Raw genomic sequence first — 17,310 nt, 5'->3', positions numbered from 1 at the left:
TCACGGGGACAGAGACCAAAAGTGTCACCACTGTCACCGTATACCAGGACAAGGACAAAACATGAGTCAAACTTTTGTTACTTTTAAATAAAAATACTGTGGACTTTAATCCGTACTTGCAAACTTTTTCACATGGTCCAAACAATAGGTTTTCTCTGTTCTCTGTCACTTGATATTTTATTATCTCATATTCAACAAATTAAAACTAATGGCAACACTTCATGACAGTTTTGATAAATTAATAATTATGCATACAATATTTTCTATCAAAAGTGAAAAATTTAAATAAAAGCAGCAAGAAAGGATTAAAGTCCACACTTATTACAACCCTTTTCAGAACATACATTGCATGCTGCAAGACTGAATCATGCAAACAAATTTTAAATTTAATTCATTAAAAAACAAAAATGTTTTTGGCAACTTAAAAAAATGAGTCAACAGATGATAAGAAAAAAAAAGTAAATTAGGAGTTATCTTGTGTAAAAATACAATAAAAAATGTTAACAATTTACTTTAAAAATTTAAATCAAAAAGTGACTGTTGATAAAAAAAATAAACAATAGAATGAACAAAAAATAAACAATTATGATGTTAAAAGTAAAATTCATTTGGAAAATATGACACATAAAGTAGGAGAATTTTAATGACAGAAAAAAACAAAAACAAAACTTATTATCTTGTGAATGTCATCAACTGAAATATGCTAAAGCTCAGTGAAAGTGGAAGCAATATGATTATTTCCAAAATCAGTATAATTCATGTCGTACACAAAGTATGGAGGAATTTTAATGAAAAATGCTTATTTTGTGATCACTGAATGTTAACAACTAGAAATACATCAAATGTCAGCGTAAAGAAAAAGCAATATAATTAAATCATGATTATTTCAAAAATCAGTATAACTCATTTTTAGTACATCAAATGAGACATTTTAAAATGAGTAATAAAATATAGTCTAAAAAGATTTTTATGAGGTGAGCAAAAATCATGATATCTTTAAACTGATACAACTACACAAATATGTACTTATATATAAACCATGCAAAACTGATGTGAAGTAAAGAGTGTGACTGACAATAAGAAAGTCTGCGAGAAAACAGAGTGCAATAAATAGTAAGATAATGAGCAGAGCTAACAAGAAAAGCGTGTGTGACTGACAGTATGATAGTGAGAGTGAATGATAGCAAAAAGTGATGCAGGATTTTAAAGCAGACTTGTTGAGGATGAAATAAGAGATGAAGTGCATGTGGAGTGAAATGAAGAGAATTGTAAATATATATGGAAGAGTGAAGAAAACTAAAAATGAATGGTGGCTGTATGAAAGAGATACAAAGCCACTTACAATGACTTGTGAGTGGCTTTGTATGGTGATTCAATTATTAGAGGTGTGGTGAATGATAATAGGATGCACAAGGTTTGTTTTCCTGGAGGTAGAATGAGTAGCATGTTTGAGGTGAATGACTGAGTTGGAAACAAGGAGAATATAAGAACAGATATCAGGAGGCTGCTGAGAAGAATAAAAGATAATAGTGTTGTAGGAAAGGCAGTTCATATGTTGCTTACTTAGGACAGTAATAAGTTGAGGTGGAGAGAGCAAAGATTATGAATGTCATGCTAACAGAAATGTATTAAGAGAGTGGAATGCAGTTTGCAAATGCATGGAACTGTATAAGAGTGATGGGCTATATTTGAATAGTTTGGGTGTATATTATCTAGAGAGACTACTGCTGGAAGGGGGAGTAAAGTGCAGAGAATGGATCTGGACAAGTAAGAAGTGATGTGGAAGAGCAAGGAAGGAGGGATTGAAGGAATGCCAGATAGACAAAGAAATGGGTGTGGGGAGGGGGTCAGGGTGGATGGGAGACAGCATGAGAAAGCTCAATGCTCAAAGAGGAAGTGATATAGGTTGGAATAACAAGATAGCATCTGGAAGTAAAGAAAATTTATTTTTCAAGTTTGTGAGGAACAACTACCTTAGGTAGTATATAACAGAGGACACATGAAAATCAAGTGTCTTAGATTTGATCATCTCATCAGAGGATGTCATTATAAATGAAGTATCAAATCATCAAATCTCCCTCTAAAAGGTAGGGTGACTAAAGTGAGTAATTGGATAGTTTCCAACTATATGAAGAGTGGTGATTTTAAAAAGCTTAGGAGATAGCTTAGAAATATAGCATGGAATAAGGAGTTAAGCAGGAAGGGGATATATGCTGCTTGGGTACTATTCAAGAACCATCTACCAGAAGCAATGTTCAAATGCATTCGAAGGGTCAGAAGGTTAAATAAGGTAGGTGTGAAATGGATGAATGAAGAGATTAAGCATGCAATCTGGAGAAAGAAGGCATTACAGAGGCAGTATCACATGAGTGCTAATAATCAGTTCCATGATGAGTACAAAGAACAGCAAAGAGAACGACTCAGTTGGTAAGAACAGCAGTTAACTAATGAAGGGGAAAAAAAAACCTTGATGTAACTAATAGAAGTAAGCATGATTACAAAAGGATGATTGGTTGGTGAAAATGATAAAAGGATAACACTGAGTACATAGTTCAGATAAGCATTAAATGAGCAGTTCACAAAGGTATATTATCCTTGTGAATACAGCATCATGTAGATTTTGAGTGCAGTTGCAGTGGAAATGTTAATGAAGCTGTGGGATTTGATGAGATATCACATTTTATGGTAATGTGACAGGCAGTTGACATTTGCACTGACATTGTCATCATCAAATTCCTGACAAACACCCTCAAAAGGTGTATATGATATTATGATGGCACTACATGTAAAATGATGGTACAACATGAAGAATCGCCATTGACATAATTGTTTAATATGGGTTTTACACTAGGGCCAAGTCCCAAAGGAGTGGAAGCTTCATAAGGGAGGTGACAAGAATCAAGCTTCAAATTATAGGTCAATCTGTGTCAGATGTTGTGGTTAAAATGCTAAAGAGGTCAGTGAAGACGAAGATCCAGAAATGGGCTGACAACAGTGGCATTCTCTTTGATGGACAGCACGGATTTGGTAAAGGAAGATCATGTTTTAGTAATCTGCTTACTTATTACAGTAAGGTAACAGGTACATTGGACAAAGAAAATGCATACACTTAGATTTTGCAAAGGCTTTTGATAGATTGCCACATGATAAGCTGATGGTTGAACTGGAACAGATTGGCTTGGATAATAGATTAGTGCAATGGGCTGGAGACTGGCCATCTGATATGTACCAGCAAGTTGTGCAGGGGATGGAGAAACAATATCCAAGCACAGGGTTTCCAAAAGTGGGCTCTGCAGAGCCTCAGGGCTCCACAACTGAAATTCTAAGGCTCCACGATCTTGTTTACAAACATTCCCTTATTATTTTTTTTAATTAATGAGTCGATGATATGATGAAATGATATATGCTATAAGTTATGTCCATCATACCAGACTTTGAAAAACTCTGCGGTTCAAAACACAACTGCACTGTACTCATTAAAATGAACTTAAATTTATTTTAATTTAAGGAGCACTAAATTGTAAAATGGTGAGTGTTTATTGATTTCTTCTTTTTTTCATGTTTATTTTAAAGATTGAGTTGTGAGGGCTCTGCAAAAAAAAAATTGCTTGCTTTAGGGCTCCACTTTAGCAAGAAGTTTGGGAAACCCTGTCCTAGAAGAATAATGTGACTAGTGGTGTGTCTCAAGACTCTGTTTTAGAACCACTGCTGTTTAACTTATATGTTACTGATATAGATTTGAATGGAATATTCAGTTGTTTGCAGATGGTGCAAGGTTGGGAAGAACTATGAGGAGATGAGCAGATGTAGCCTTACAAGAAGACTTGAATAGACTGAGTGAATGAGCAAGGGAGTGAGTTTTCCAGTTCAAAGTTGCAAAGTGTAAGGTTTTAAAATTCAGAAAGCAAAGACTGGATGTAGAGTATACAATTGATGAGGATATATTGGAGGAGTTGAGGAAATAAGAGATCTGGAAGCAATGGTGGATAAGGACCAAAAATTTGGAGGGCACATTGTTAAAATTGTGAGTACTGGCACAATGAATTCTGGCAATGATGCCTATGATACTGACTTGTAAAAGTCAGGAGATTATGGTTCCATTGTATAAGGGCCACATATGGACTAATGTGCACAAATTTGGTCACTGCCTTGCAAAAGCATGAAGAGATATTGGAAAGGATCCAGAGGCATTTGACTATCTTTGAATGCGAAGAAAGGTCGAGTAAATGCAATTTGCAGAGTATAGTGGATAGGAGGAGGAGAGGAGATATGGTAGAAACATAGTTGTCAAGAGCTTTTTTTTATTAGATTAACATTGAAAAGGTTTTTCACAGAATCATGGAAGATGAGGGAGAACAGGAGGTCATCCCTGGAAAATTGTATAAAGAGGATGTGAGTAAAGGAGTGAAAAGTAGGTTTGTTTCCATGGAGAGTGTGTTGATTGGAATGCATTGACTGAAAGCATGAATATGAGTCTTAAATAGATTCACATTCTATGACCTGCAGAGAATGTGAATCGATTTAAGGCATCATATGATGAGCTAAGTATGTGACAAAGGGATCTGCCATGATGAGTCTTTTACTTCACAGAAGTCTGAAGATAATAATAACATGTACTTATATAGAACCTACATTACTCTAGTGCAAGCCCCCCAACACTGAAAGACTAATGAATGTAGAGCCACAACTGCTTTCAGATGTAATCCAGACAATCTTGTCAAATTATACATCGCATGCCTCAAAACTGAATCAGATAAATAAATTAAATTTTACTAAAAATAAATAAATAAAATGTTTTGATAAATTACAAGTTACATGCCAAAATGTAGCTTTATTAATTATTCAGCACTGTCCCATAATATGATTTGAGCTTTTGTTTGAGCATTAACAGGGGTATACTGCTCAAACAAAAGGACCAGAAGAGTTTGCTTATCCATAATCACCTTCCATAGCAGTGCTTCACAGTATACAGAATACCAGAGGAATGCAACAGTAAATAATTTATTGAGTTACTAATATTTAGATGGATTTCTTGCCAGTATCTTCTAGCCATAATTAATTACCAGTTGTAAAACATACCACTCAACTAGGTTGTAGCAGAAACAATTACAACTGTTCTTTCCAGGAGCCAGATAAAATGAAGTTGTTCAGAGAAGTCAGACTAAATGTAGTCTTAGATTGACTGTCTCCCATATCATTAGCAAATTAATGCAGCCATACTTATTGTGGTTAGAACATTGTTTCAAAGCTGACGCAGATTCTAAAAACAGTCTCTCAGACCTATCTATGCAACACATTCGTAATCTTTCATTTAATCCTGTAGGAAGGGATCAAGAGCACAGTCTGCCAGTCCTGACTTGCGGTACAGGTGATCCCAAATGTAATTTTTATATCCTTTGAGGCAGATGTTAAGAGATCTACTGGTCTATCCAAATTAGGCTAAAGTGCAAGCACAAGGAACTTTATATATTCCATGCGCAAGAAGATAAAGCTTGGAGAACAGATGAAGACTGCTGGCTAGATGTGTGGTTTGAAAGTGACATGAAGATTATATTTATGAAGAACTTTATTCATCTTTTTCGATATACTCTGGGGAATGAGATCACTTTTGTTGTGATCTTATGTGCCATGTATAGGAAAGTATATGGGGATGCAGTATTTTGTCTATTTTATAAGGGTTGAAGCCATTGGCTAAAATAAGTCTTGCCAAGATAACCAAATTCTGTGGCAAAAACTAAATCATTTGAACAAATAGTCCTGGATCTCTGTATGTTTGAGGATGTCATACTGTTGCTGGGATAAATGATGGTGTGACTGAGTGCTTATGTGAGTACCTATGAGAGTGCATGAAATGAAATGACAAAGAATGGTGATGTGCAAAATGCATCTACTAGCTATTCATATAACTTGATGATAGACAGGATCACGTGATTAGAGGGCATTCTCCCTTGCAGAACAGTAGACATGGAATCCATAATCAGGCTTTGATTGAACAAGTGCATGATAAAAATGAAGTAAGGAAAGTCAATCCACATTGAAAGAAATGTAAGCTTTCTGTCACAGAAGATAAGTCCTAAGAACTTATCTTCTGTTGCTACTACAGGAATAATAGTTTGTCCCATCCTTAACTTCAGGACTGGGCGAAGAATATACAAACAGTTTTTTTCTGCCGAAAACTTGAACCCATATACTAAGAGCCCAAGAACAGTTGTGATCGATTTCTTGTTGAAGTTGTCTTTGCCTTTCAGTGACCCTCATGACAGTTCATTGCCTATTCTGTAAAGAAATTTTTAGTGAATGAGTTTACTTTGACATTGAAAAATGTCTCAAGACACCTCTCTTACATGTTTCTCCTGGGAACCCCCCCCACCCCCTTATTGGCAAAACTAGGCTTCTCATATGGACATAGCTAGAGAGAAAGTTTTAATTAAAGCAGTAAGATCCCCCCTCCCAAGACCTAGGTTATACAAGTCTTTTAATGTACCATATTTCCAGGCTCTGTCATGAGCTTTTTTCATGTCAAAGAAAACTGAAATCAGATGTTCTTGTTTCAAAATGGTTCTATGGTTTAATGACGTTGACAAAATCTGTGTTGGTATCAACTATACTTGCCAAGAAATTATATATCTGTTTAGTTCTTTATCCAAGTGTATGAAAACAAAGTTGACGCATGAAGTATCTTCACAACTATCATCACCTTCTATATATACGTTAGGCCACTCGTATATTATGGAGGCTGATGATTTAACATCAACTGCTTTAGTATCTCATAATGCAAAGCACACTTCCTTTCAGAAGTGTGCTTTGCATTATGGAAACTCTTCCTTAATGTTATGCATTAAGGAAGAGTCTCATAAGTGGGAGCAAGACCCAGGAAGATATGAAGGTTGAATTAATGCATAAATCATATCCTGGATCTGAGTTAGTTGCAGAAAGTAATTTATACTTACCAAAAGTATAATTTACTTTCTACAGCTATCTCTGAGCACCCCCTGAGGGTTCTTATGAGGAATTTGTGATGATGATGATGAGCTATCTCTGATCCAATATATTTTAATAATATGGCAATGCACTTTTTTCTACTTGTGTATGGCAAGATACCAAGGTTGAATCATCTTATTATTTCAACCCTTTTTGATTGAAATAAGGTGATACACATATGAGGGTGCATGCACAGCAGTGGGCTGGATGATCTCCCTTCCAGTTGACACATTTAAGTTTCTTTGCAGAGCACATTTACTATCATGCTTGTTATTATAAAACTGTGCATATAGATATTTTTGATATTTAAAGCACCTTAATGGATTAGTAGCGTAGAGACCGACAGGACACACACACACACACACACTGCAGGTTTTGTTGTGTGAAATAAGGATAAGTATAAAGTCAGGATAAAAATAGTTATAAGACTGAACAACAACATGAACACTGATAAGGAGGAATAAAATATGAAACTTTAATAATCAAATATTCCAATCTGAAAATTAGCTGAAAATATTTGGCTATTAAAGTTTCATCTTTTATTCATCCTTAACTTTATCATACAAGTATCTCAAAAAAAAATAATAATAATTAAAAATGAGAATGATATTCCTAGTGAGAAGCAAGTGATCATCCTTATATATCAGGATGATCACCTGATAGGATCAGCTTTATTCCATTTATTGCTTGCAGGAGTTTTTCTGACTGTTGCTGACATGATATTTCAACAAATATATCATCAGAATATGATTTTTTAACTGTTTTTGGCAGATCCCATCCTTCTAAACCCTTTGTACTTACTAGTTTTTCACCTATTTCATGGATGATGAGAAGTACAGTAGTATATTTATATGCGTCAGATTTTCCTTCTCCCCTTCTGTTATGAGGTGATATATCTATGGTATCTGTATCTGTACTTAGAGGCCTTCTGAGGGCTCCTGAAAAATATAAGAATGATGGATTCAGGTTCAAATGGATCGCACCCAGCAGAGAGACACACAATGGAACCACACATATGGTAAGAAATAAATGTGCTCAGAACTCAAGTGCTAGTGTTACTCTGGATGCTACACCAGCACTGTAGCAAGCCTAGGGCCATGTCCCTGGACCTTGGGAAGAAAACTTACTGTAATGCTGCTGACTCTTGTGGTAAGTCCACGAGCCAAGGTAGGGGTTAAAGTAATGCAAAAAGTACATTGTTGCAGAGCTTTGGATCTAGGTGATGATGGTGTGAAAGAGTAAAAAAGATTCAGGAAAAGAGAGCAAATAATACAGGAAGAAAGTATAGAAAAAAGAGCAAAAATGGAAAGAGGCCAGTTTTATCACTGGGTGGCCCCCTATTTCAAACAACGTTTCTCTACTGAAGCCAACAAAATAGAGAAAATAATACATCCCCACCCACCCCACACACATAACACTGCACTACTTGTCATTCTTCCTGGAACCAAAACACTAGATTACGGCAAAACTATTCTTTTCCCTTATATTCAAGGTCCATTGCAAATGATAGCACAACTTCTCCTAAATATAATCTCCACACCACCACCACCATCCATTCTTCTAAGGATCAGCTTCATCCTCTTGCACATGCTCGAGTGTATAAAGTTGTTGTGCCTGCAACTTAGCTTACTTTGAGCAGACAGGAAGATCTCTGTTAACATCCACTTTGAAGGATATAAAAAATCCATTTGAGATCATCCACATGGCAAGTCAGGACTGCCAGACTCTGCTATGGACCCCTTTCACACAGGATTTCATTCCAAGTCTGGAAGACTATTTTTAGAATCAGCATTAGCTATGAAATACTCCCTTAATCTGAATAAGTATAGCTGCATTAATCTGCCAAAGATCTATGACCATGTTTAGTCTGACTTCTCTGAATTAACTTGGTTTTATCCAGCCCTAAAGGATGCCTTGTTAGGATATTACCATATTTTTCCGTAAAGATGTCCCTATGTATAAGACAAACCCTACTTTTTCGAACCCAAAATTAATAAATGAATATTTTAAACATCTCCACTATCTAATGATACACTCAGTGGGAGTAGGTCAAACTGTCTCTCTGAAGCTTTATTTCCATGTTCTTTTGCATAATTGATTACTTTTAACTTTAATTTTGAAGAATATGACAATTGTTTTTTATTTTCGGACATTTTTATGGGCTAGTACTCAAAATATTGTTAATGCATTAACTTACCCCACCAACGAGTTGCAGATATATGAATGCTTTCAGAGTTCTGATTGATTTATTCAGAATCAGCTGTTAATGACGTCAATCAACAGAGTTAACAAAGGCTAGTGATTGGTGGAAACCTGTTCGCGGAGACAAGGTACCGGCAATTTTGCCACAGCAACTGTGGGTCTCTCAACTGGTTAACCCTCACTTATAAGATGATTTTTGGTCTAAAAATTTTAGAAAAAAGTATCATCTTATACACGGAAAAATACGGTAATTCCTTTTCTGTTACAGTTTGAACTGTTTCTTCAACAATCTGAATGTCATGTATTTACCACAGTTGTAGTATCTACTCTGAAGATGCTAGTTTTAGAAATCCAGCATAATATTAGTAAGTTCAATCAATTAATTATTCGTTGCATTCTGGTGTTGTTTATATCATGAAAAATTGTTAGGAAAAGCACTAAACAGCCTCTGACAATCTATTCCACTCATTTACCACTCTCCAAGTAAAAAATCTCATTTTTGCATACTTGCCACCAATACTTACATAACACTCAGGGTGGCCCCTTGTTCTCTCCTATTCAGTCACATACTGGAAATTTTTTTAGTATGTATTCTCTAAAATTCCTTTAGTAACTTATATGTTTATATCATATCCCCACTTCAACATCTCAGCTAAACTTGGTAAATCACAAACCCTTCAGTCTATTCTCATATGGAGCACTTCACAAGCCAGTGACCATTTTGGTTGCCTGACAATGAATTCTCTCTACCACTTTCACATCCACAACAAACTAAGGAGACCAAATCTGCACACTATCATCTAGGTGTGTTGTATCAAAGCCTTATAAACAAAGAGAATAACTCACTTATTCCTAATTGTCAGCATATTCCTTAACATCCAAGTGATGCTTGATGGATAAGAAGTTAAAAGTTCAGAATGGTTTTCAGAATTTGAGGGGACAGCAAAGCAGATGAATGAAACATAATTAGGCAAGAGAATCTTAAGATACAGAAAGTCAAAAAAAAAAAAAAAAAGGGGGGGGGGGAACTCAAGCTTAGGCATCCTCTGGCAAGGAATGCCAAATCACACAAAAAGAAGTACCACCCTTCTGGTGAAAGAAATCATATATAGTGTAGTTTGAACAGCTATAGTTAGCGTGTTCTTATGACTTAGCTTTGACATTTAGTCAAAAACAGGAGATTGGGTTTGGATGTCTGTAGGTAGATGATGCATATAATTTAAGCTAATATTTATACCACAAATGTTGGTGAAGTGAATGTGGAAGATTTTTTTTTTTTTTTTGTGCCCTTGATACTTACCTACCTTGAAGATGCAGAAAGTATACTGGATCTCTACAACATGTTTACCATGCCCTTGTAAGGTATCACTTGCACTGCATGTTGAAAGACTTTTTTTTTTTGGGGGGGGGGGACACAAACCAGAACCCCCAGCTTCAGAAACCAAACTTGACAATAATCACTTCAGGGCTCCAGTAAGTAAGGGGACAGTATTTCAGTGGGTGATAAAAGTCATCTACCACCTAGTGGAACTAGTTATCAATTCCAACTAGGAAGGTATTCTTATACAATGGGAATACTCACTGATGCCAGAGCCAATCCTTTGGTAGAAACAGGATACACTTTAAGATGATAGGATTGACATAACTGGGAGATGCTGTATATTGCACATCACTGGTCCAAGTCAAATATCACCATATACATCTAGTCCCACAGTTTTATTAGCATTAAACTTATTTATAATTCCAAATACATTCATGGGATTCCATGTTTTATCAGCTTCTTAACTTTCTGCCCCATCATCTCTCCCCCCCCCACTCAACATGAAATATTACACTAATGCTAGCAAGTACACTGCTTGGGAAGAATTCAGCGGGCACTCCCACGAGCATGGAGCATTTTGCCATGTAATGAGTTACATGTTTGTAGCCAGTATAAATTGGGGAAATATAATGCTCACAAGTCATTGCAATTGTGTCCAGGTGAAATGGCTGTGAAAAGGGAACTGATGGAGTTCGAAAGAGGCATTGTGATAGGATGCTACATTGCAGGCCTATCTGTTTGACAAATTCGGCCATCCCGGATCAACAACAGATACCATACTGAGATAGAAGTGCAGGGACTCAACTGTAAGTGCTACCCATAGTGAATGATCCACCACACTCACCAAACATGACCACAAGGTACTGCAAAGGATAATATGTAAAAACTGCCATTTGTCAGCAGACACGTTGAATGCAGAGTTCCGGGCATCAAATGGAACACAAATCTGGACAAAAACATTCAGAACCAAGGCTCACAACATGGGTTTCCATGGTAAGACTGCAATTTGCAAGCCCCACATTACCCAAACCAACATGTAGCATCATCATGTATAAAGAGTCTATACAATGGGACGAGAAAGCTTGGAAAGCTGTGTTATGGTGCGACAAATCATGCCTACACTCTCTACCTAACAGACAGACAGGTGTGGCAGACGTCTGGTGAATGTCTCTCACCAGAGTGCATAATCCCAACTATGAAATTTGGAGGCGGCAGTGTGATGGTTTGGTCCTATTTTTCCTAGTTTGGCTTCAGATCTTTGTTTGTGGTGTCATGAATACTGAACTCCAAGAGATATCTGAATTTCTAGACAATTTGCTTATCCCAGATCAACAATTAGTGATACCATACTGAGATGGAAGTGGAGGGAATCAACTGCAATTGCTATCCCACAGTGGACAACCCATCACACTCACCAAGAAAACATGACCGTTGAACATGGCTTCACACTTTGTGGTGTTTCTATGGAAATGACCATTGTCTATTTCAGCAAGACAATGCACCATGTCATAAGGCTGCTGCTGTAACCATGTGATTTGTGGATATAAACATCACCACATTTGACTGGATCAACAACATGGAGCATTGGGCAAGATTGAGAGATATCTGTTCCACAACAGTCCAGTACCTCATTACATGCCTACAGGAAGAATGATCCAAAATTGCATTGATTGCTATCGTGCACTTCTGGAATGACTGCAGCAATCCTACTGCACATACTTTCCAGAAGTGCACGATAGCAATCAATGCAATTTTGGATCATTCTTCCTGTAGGCATGAAATGAGGTACTGGACTGTTGTGGAACAGACATCTCTCAATCTCACCCCAATGCTCCAGTTCATGCTACATATGTTAAATACTGCTGAGATCAGAGCTCTTTGGAGGCCAGTCAAGTGTGGTGATGTTTACTACATCTTATTAAGGTGGGTGCCATGGCTGTTTGTTTCTTGCATTATGGTGTCTGTTGACTTCTTTCCAAACAGTGTAAGATAAACTATATACTGGCTGAACATTTTAACCATCTTCCACTGATGTTACTCACATTTTATCTCTATCAACTGAAATCAGTTTTCTATACTCTCTCTTTCTTTTACTAATCACGTATGAAATTTTGCATTATGGCTCTGCAAATCACTTTCCTCACTACATGTATCACTTTTATGACCTGTGATTCTTCATGTAGCTAATGAATATCTTCCTGCATAATTATATGATTCATCCATTTGCATTCAGATCTCTTTATCCTTCTAATTTTAGAAATACAGTCTGATACCACCACCATCAACAATATCAAACTCGGATCTTAGATCTCAAACTAAGTCTCAGGTACTACTGATCTGCCACTCAACTCGCATATCAAAATAGGCCATCCATATGTTTCCCAAGTTTTCCATAATCATTTGTTCTGAATAATTTCCACATTTAATACTACACATTTATTTACAGGTCTTCATTCTCCATTCTGCCTAATCACTATTGTCAAATGTTTTGGGTAAGTCTTGTATTCCTCTCAAGAAAATTTTTTTTTTTTTCAACTCAGTTTTTCAAACTAAAGATTGGAGAACTGTACTGAGACATTTAATATAAGAAAGAACTTTTTTTTTAAGATCCTTTAGAGAACCTGAGTCAGATTCTTCATCCTTTTGAAGTCTTATTTCATTAAACAGGACCACCAGAAAATGACCACACAGTATTTATACTAGGCACTTGCCACCCCACTGGCCATGTGTGCACTCCGAGCAGAACTTTTAAAATGATCTTCTTTATTTCAAAGATCATTGAAATGAATCTTTAATATGTTATCATAAAATCCAACACCTGTATGGACTTCACAAATGTCATATAAAGCAATATTCTTAAGCAACTCAAGAATTTCATGTTGGAGGTTTAATGGAGTATTGACAGCACTAGGTAAGGATTAAAAACTAATTTTAATGCTTCCAATATTTCATCTCAGTCAGTGAGACATCTTCAGGGAGTATAAATAACACACACACACACACAAAGACAACACAATACTAAATGAAACACGAGTGACTCAAGATCCTGTGAGTTGTATCCAGTACACGGTCTGCAAGGCCAGATTGACTATAGTCGTGATTGCAAAAGTAATGTGTGTTCCTCTAAATGGATAGTGGCTGATCTACCTGTCTGTCTGAAGTAAGCGAACTTGAAGGAGCAGGGTACTTTATATACTCTGGGCACTGATAGAGGAGGGAGTTGATCTTTGGGTAGCAAGTTTCCAGTGGCGCTTAAAAGTTATGTAGTGGTTGTATTGTTTTAAGGGTTATTTTTCTGATGTGTTCTGGATGTGGGGGATGGTGATGATATTTCTGAAATCCTTCTGAAGGAAGAGTCAAGGAATTGGGGAAGAAATGATTTTTTTAAAAAATTCTGTGAGCACTATAGCCAATGGAAAGGAAAGTGTTGTGTATATGGTTGAGTTCTGTTGAAAGAGAAGTTCTACTGGAACAAACATTATAGCCTCTGTTGGTTAGAGTTTTAATGTTGCCATATTGTTGAGAAGGGTGGTGATGGGAAAAGTTTGAGAATGTATCTGTTGGTGTGAGTGGGTTTTCTATATACAGTGAAGGAGAGGCCATTTGGAAGGCATGTCACTAAGGTGTTTAGGAAGGGTAAAAAACTATTGTTATTTTCCTTTTCCATCGTAAAATGGATTCTTGGATGTAGACTATTGATGTGCCTGAGGAAAGAGTCTAACGTGTCTGGGCCATGAGGCCACATCATCTACGTATCTTAGCCATATAGAAGGTTTTAGAGGGACTGAGTCTATGGATTGTTTTTCAAAATTTTCCATGTAAAAAATGGAAAATGTTTATTCAAACAGATTCTCTATATCTGTTTGAATAAACTTTGTTCTTCCAGGAAAAATAACCAGAATTGATGGCAAAGGAAAAGAGATCTAAGATGTCAGAAGGAAAAACGTTTTTTAAGAGTGTTAAGGGGTCGTTTAAGGGAATATATTGGTAAACAATGAGGCTATGTCAAAGCTTACAATATATCTGTATTATTAAGTTACATTTTCAATGAAGGTTTTAAAATGGGTAGACTTTTTTTATATAGGATGTGGTAAGTTCAGTTGGGGGGGGGGACAGGGGGGTAAGAGAGCCTGCCAGCTGTTTTGACAATTTGTAGCATGGTACATCAGTGGCATCTACTATAGGTCTTAGGTGGGAATTACATTATATGGGGAGGGGAGATGGGATGGGAACCAAAGGGTTTCAGTTTTTTATAATGTCCAGTGGGCAGAAAGATACTTTTAAATTTTTTAACCTGCATTTTGGTGGGATCATGATCTAGTGTGATGTAGGTAGTGCAATCTCAGAGAATCTTTTCCATTTTTCCATTAAAAAAGCACAAAAAGCCAATGGAAACTTACTACCATTATCTGTTCTATCAAAGATCAATCCCCCCTCCCCCCTCTCAGTGCATGGAGTATATAAAGTACCCTGCTCCTGCAAATTCACTTACTTCAGACTCACAGGTAGATCCATCACTATCCATTTAGTGGAACACAAATCTTACATCTGCAATTACGACTATGGTCAATCGGGATGCAACTCACAGGATCTTCTGAATGAAAACTACCATGCTCCACCATAGTAAATTGAAAAAGGAAAGAATGTCTTTGGAATCTAATTTAAACAAATACGGATGCATTAAACTTTCCAAAATTTGGGAAACAATAATTGTCAGAGGTCCACTTTACATCCTAGGCCACCTACAAATGCCAATAGAGGGAGCACCACCTAGTGTTGTCAATACTCCATTAAACCTCCAACATGATGTCCTCCCAGCACTTAAGCCTTAGCACACACAACCCAAGAATTCACATTACTTACTAATACCATTTTGTTTCCTACTGTGAATCAACATCTTCAGCTATGTTTGGCCATAAAAACCACAAACAACTTCAATTTCCTTTCTTGAACTTTAGCATTCATTTGCATAAATAATGTGCAATCAGCTGTACCTGATTCAATGGCTCATCCTACAGGTGTTGAAGGAATTCAGGTCAAGTTTTGCATCAGTTAATGCATTAATGTAATATTTTTATTCTTCTCCTCCAAGTCATTGTGGTATGAAGCAATAACCTGCAGGTATATGACTTCTCTGTAGTCAATTTACTATGCTACTCTTTGATGGAGATATAAAGATAACGTGCAAAAGAAGCTGTACTCTTCAATACATAAATCCTAATTTTAATTGAAAAGGTAAATATTCATAAGTAATAATAAAACATAAATATATAATTTATCCAGACCATATGCTAATTGTTAAAATGACATAAAGACTGGAGGTGCAGTTGTATAACAGTATATGTAATACTAAGTAAACCAGATATTATTAAACAAATATAAAGTATATTTTTAAATAGAATTATGATTAATTTATCTGACTGTCATTAGATCAGTAATACATTTTCTTTATTTTGAAATTATCAGCAGCAGATGATAGGATGCAGATGTTGTGACTACTAAATACAGAAAAATAAATAAATAAAAATAAAACAAATATCTACTGTATTATCTGTGAACATAATCTTTAAGGACAGAAATGTATTACTTATATTTCACTTAATCATCTTTTCATGCTAGATGATATGAATGAATTAAGAATCTCTAACTGGTCAGAGTTCTTCCTGAATAACAAAAACATATTTTGCTATTCAGACTAGCTAAAATGTTTTCCAAATCGTGTGTAAGTTAAGGAGAGCTAGCTTCCTTCAAGATACATAAAAAAAAAAAACCAGCTAATGCCTTTTTTATTCACATGTATGGGAGTAAGTGAGGCCATTAAGCCCTATCTAACTCAAGATACATATACGTTTTTTTTTTTTTTTTTTTTTTTTTTTTTTTTTTGAATGAGAATAATAAAATTCATATAAAGGTAAAAATCCTTCAGGAAGCTAGCTCTCCAAATTTCAGCACTTCTTTGTTTCACTATTAAAAAAAAATCTAGTTGTAAATCAGAAGGAAAAAAAAAACTAATTTATCAAACTTAACAGGTCCAAATATGCACGATTTAACAATTGCTTGAAGAAAGCATTAAAGACTATTTTCATATTTAAGATTAATAATTTCCATTTTGCATAAACTGCTCAAAGTACTTACTTTAGCAGAGTCTTTTAGATAAGACATTGCAGGATCATGTATGCTTTTTCCTGATGCTGCTTTTGTAGCTTGTATTAAATCTCCAAGAGCAGTAGCAACATCTTTAACAGCATTAATGAGTAACACCTATAAAAGCACCAAAAATAATTTCATATACTATAATTCAGTTATTATTAGTATATCATTAAGAGGTTTCACACACATAAGTGCACAGCTTAGGACGAGCACTAACAATTCTTGTATATCTTGTATAATACACTCTCTGTCCAAAAAGAAACTGAGCTTTTTCGAAAATAGAAGGAACTAGTGGCACCATCTGTTGTATCTTTTTGTTGTCAAAAGCTGCAACCTTCATTAGTGTTGTGTCAACTGTTTATGACATTTGTTTCATTAAAAGCCGAGTTATAGTGCCAAGAGTGACAGTGTGTTTTGATGAACGGTCGGAAATGAGTTTCAAACAGAGAGCTGCGATTGACTTGTATGTTAAACTTGGTAAAAGTTTTACCGAAATGCATCAAATGCTTCAAAAAGTATACAGTGACAAATGTTTATCCCGTACTGAAGTTTACGAGTGGTTTAAGCAATTTCAAAGGACGATGAAAAGCCAGGCTGTCCAAAAACTGGACTGAGTGAAGTTAACATCCAAAAAGTGTGTGATTTCATCAAAGAAA

General features: G+C 35.9%; 1 protein-coding gene across 1 annotated transcript in view; it reads right to left on the bottom strand.

The window, feature by feature from the left end:
* rhea (Talin_middle and talin-RS domain-containing protein rhea) overlaps positions 1–17,310 on the bottom strand; it is a 709,058-nt gene that overhangs the window by 89,719 nt on the left and 602,029 nt on the right. The window contains exon 51 of the mRNA XM_090405775.1: positions 16,640–16,765. Within this exon, the coding sequence (XP_090261901.1) occupies positions 16,640–16,765 (126 nt within the window). The remainder of the gene's footprint in view (positions 1–16,639; positions 16,766–17,310) is intronic.

Source organism: Typopeltis vanoorti, chromosome 15, assembly GCF_054136105.1.
Source record: "Typopeltis vanoorti isolate ZY-2024b chromosome 15, IOZ_Tvanoo_1.0, whole genome shotgun sequence".
NCBI lineage: Eukaryota > Metazoa > Arthropoda > Arachnida > Uropygi > Thelyphonidae > Typopeltis > Typopeltis vanoorti.
This window is presented reverse-complemented; position numbering and strand designations above follow the sequence as displayed.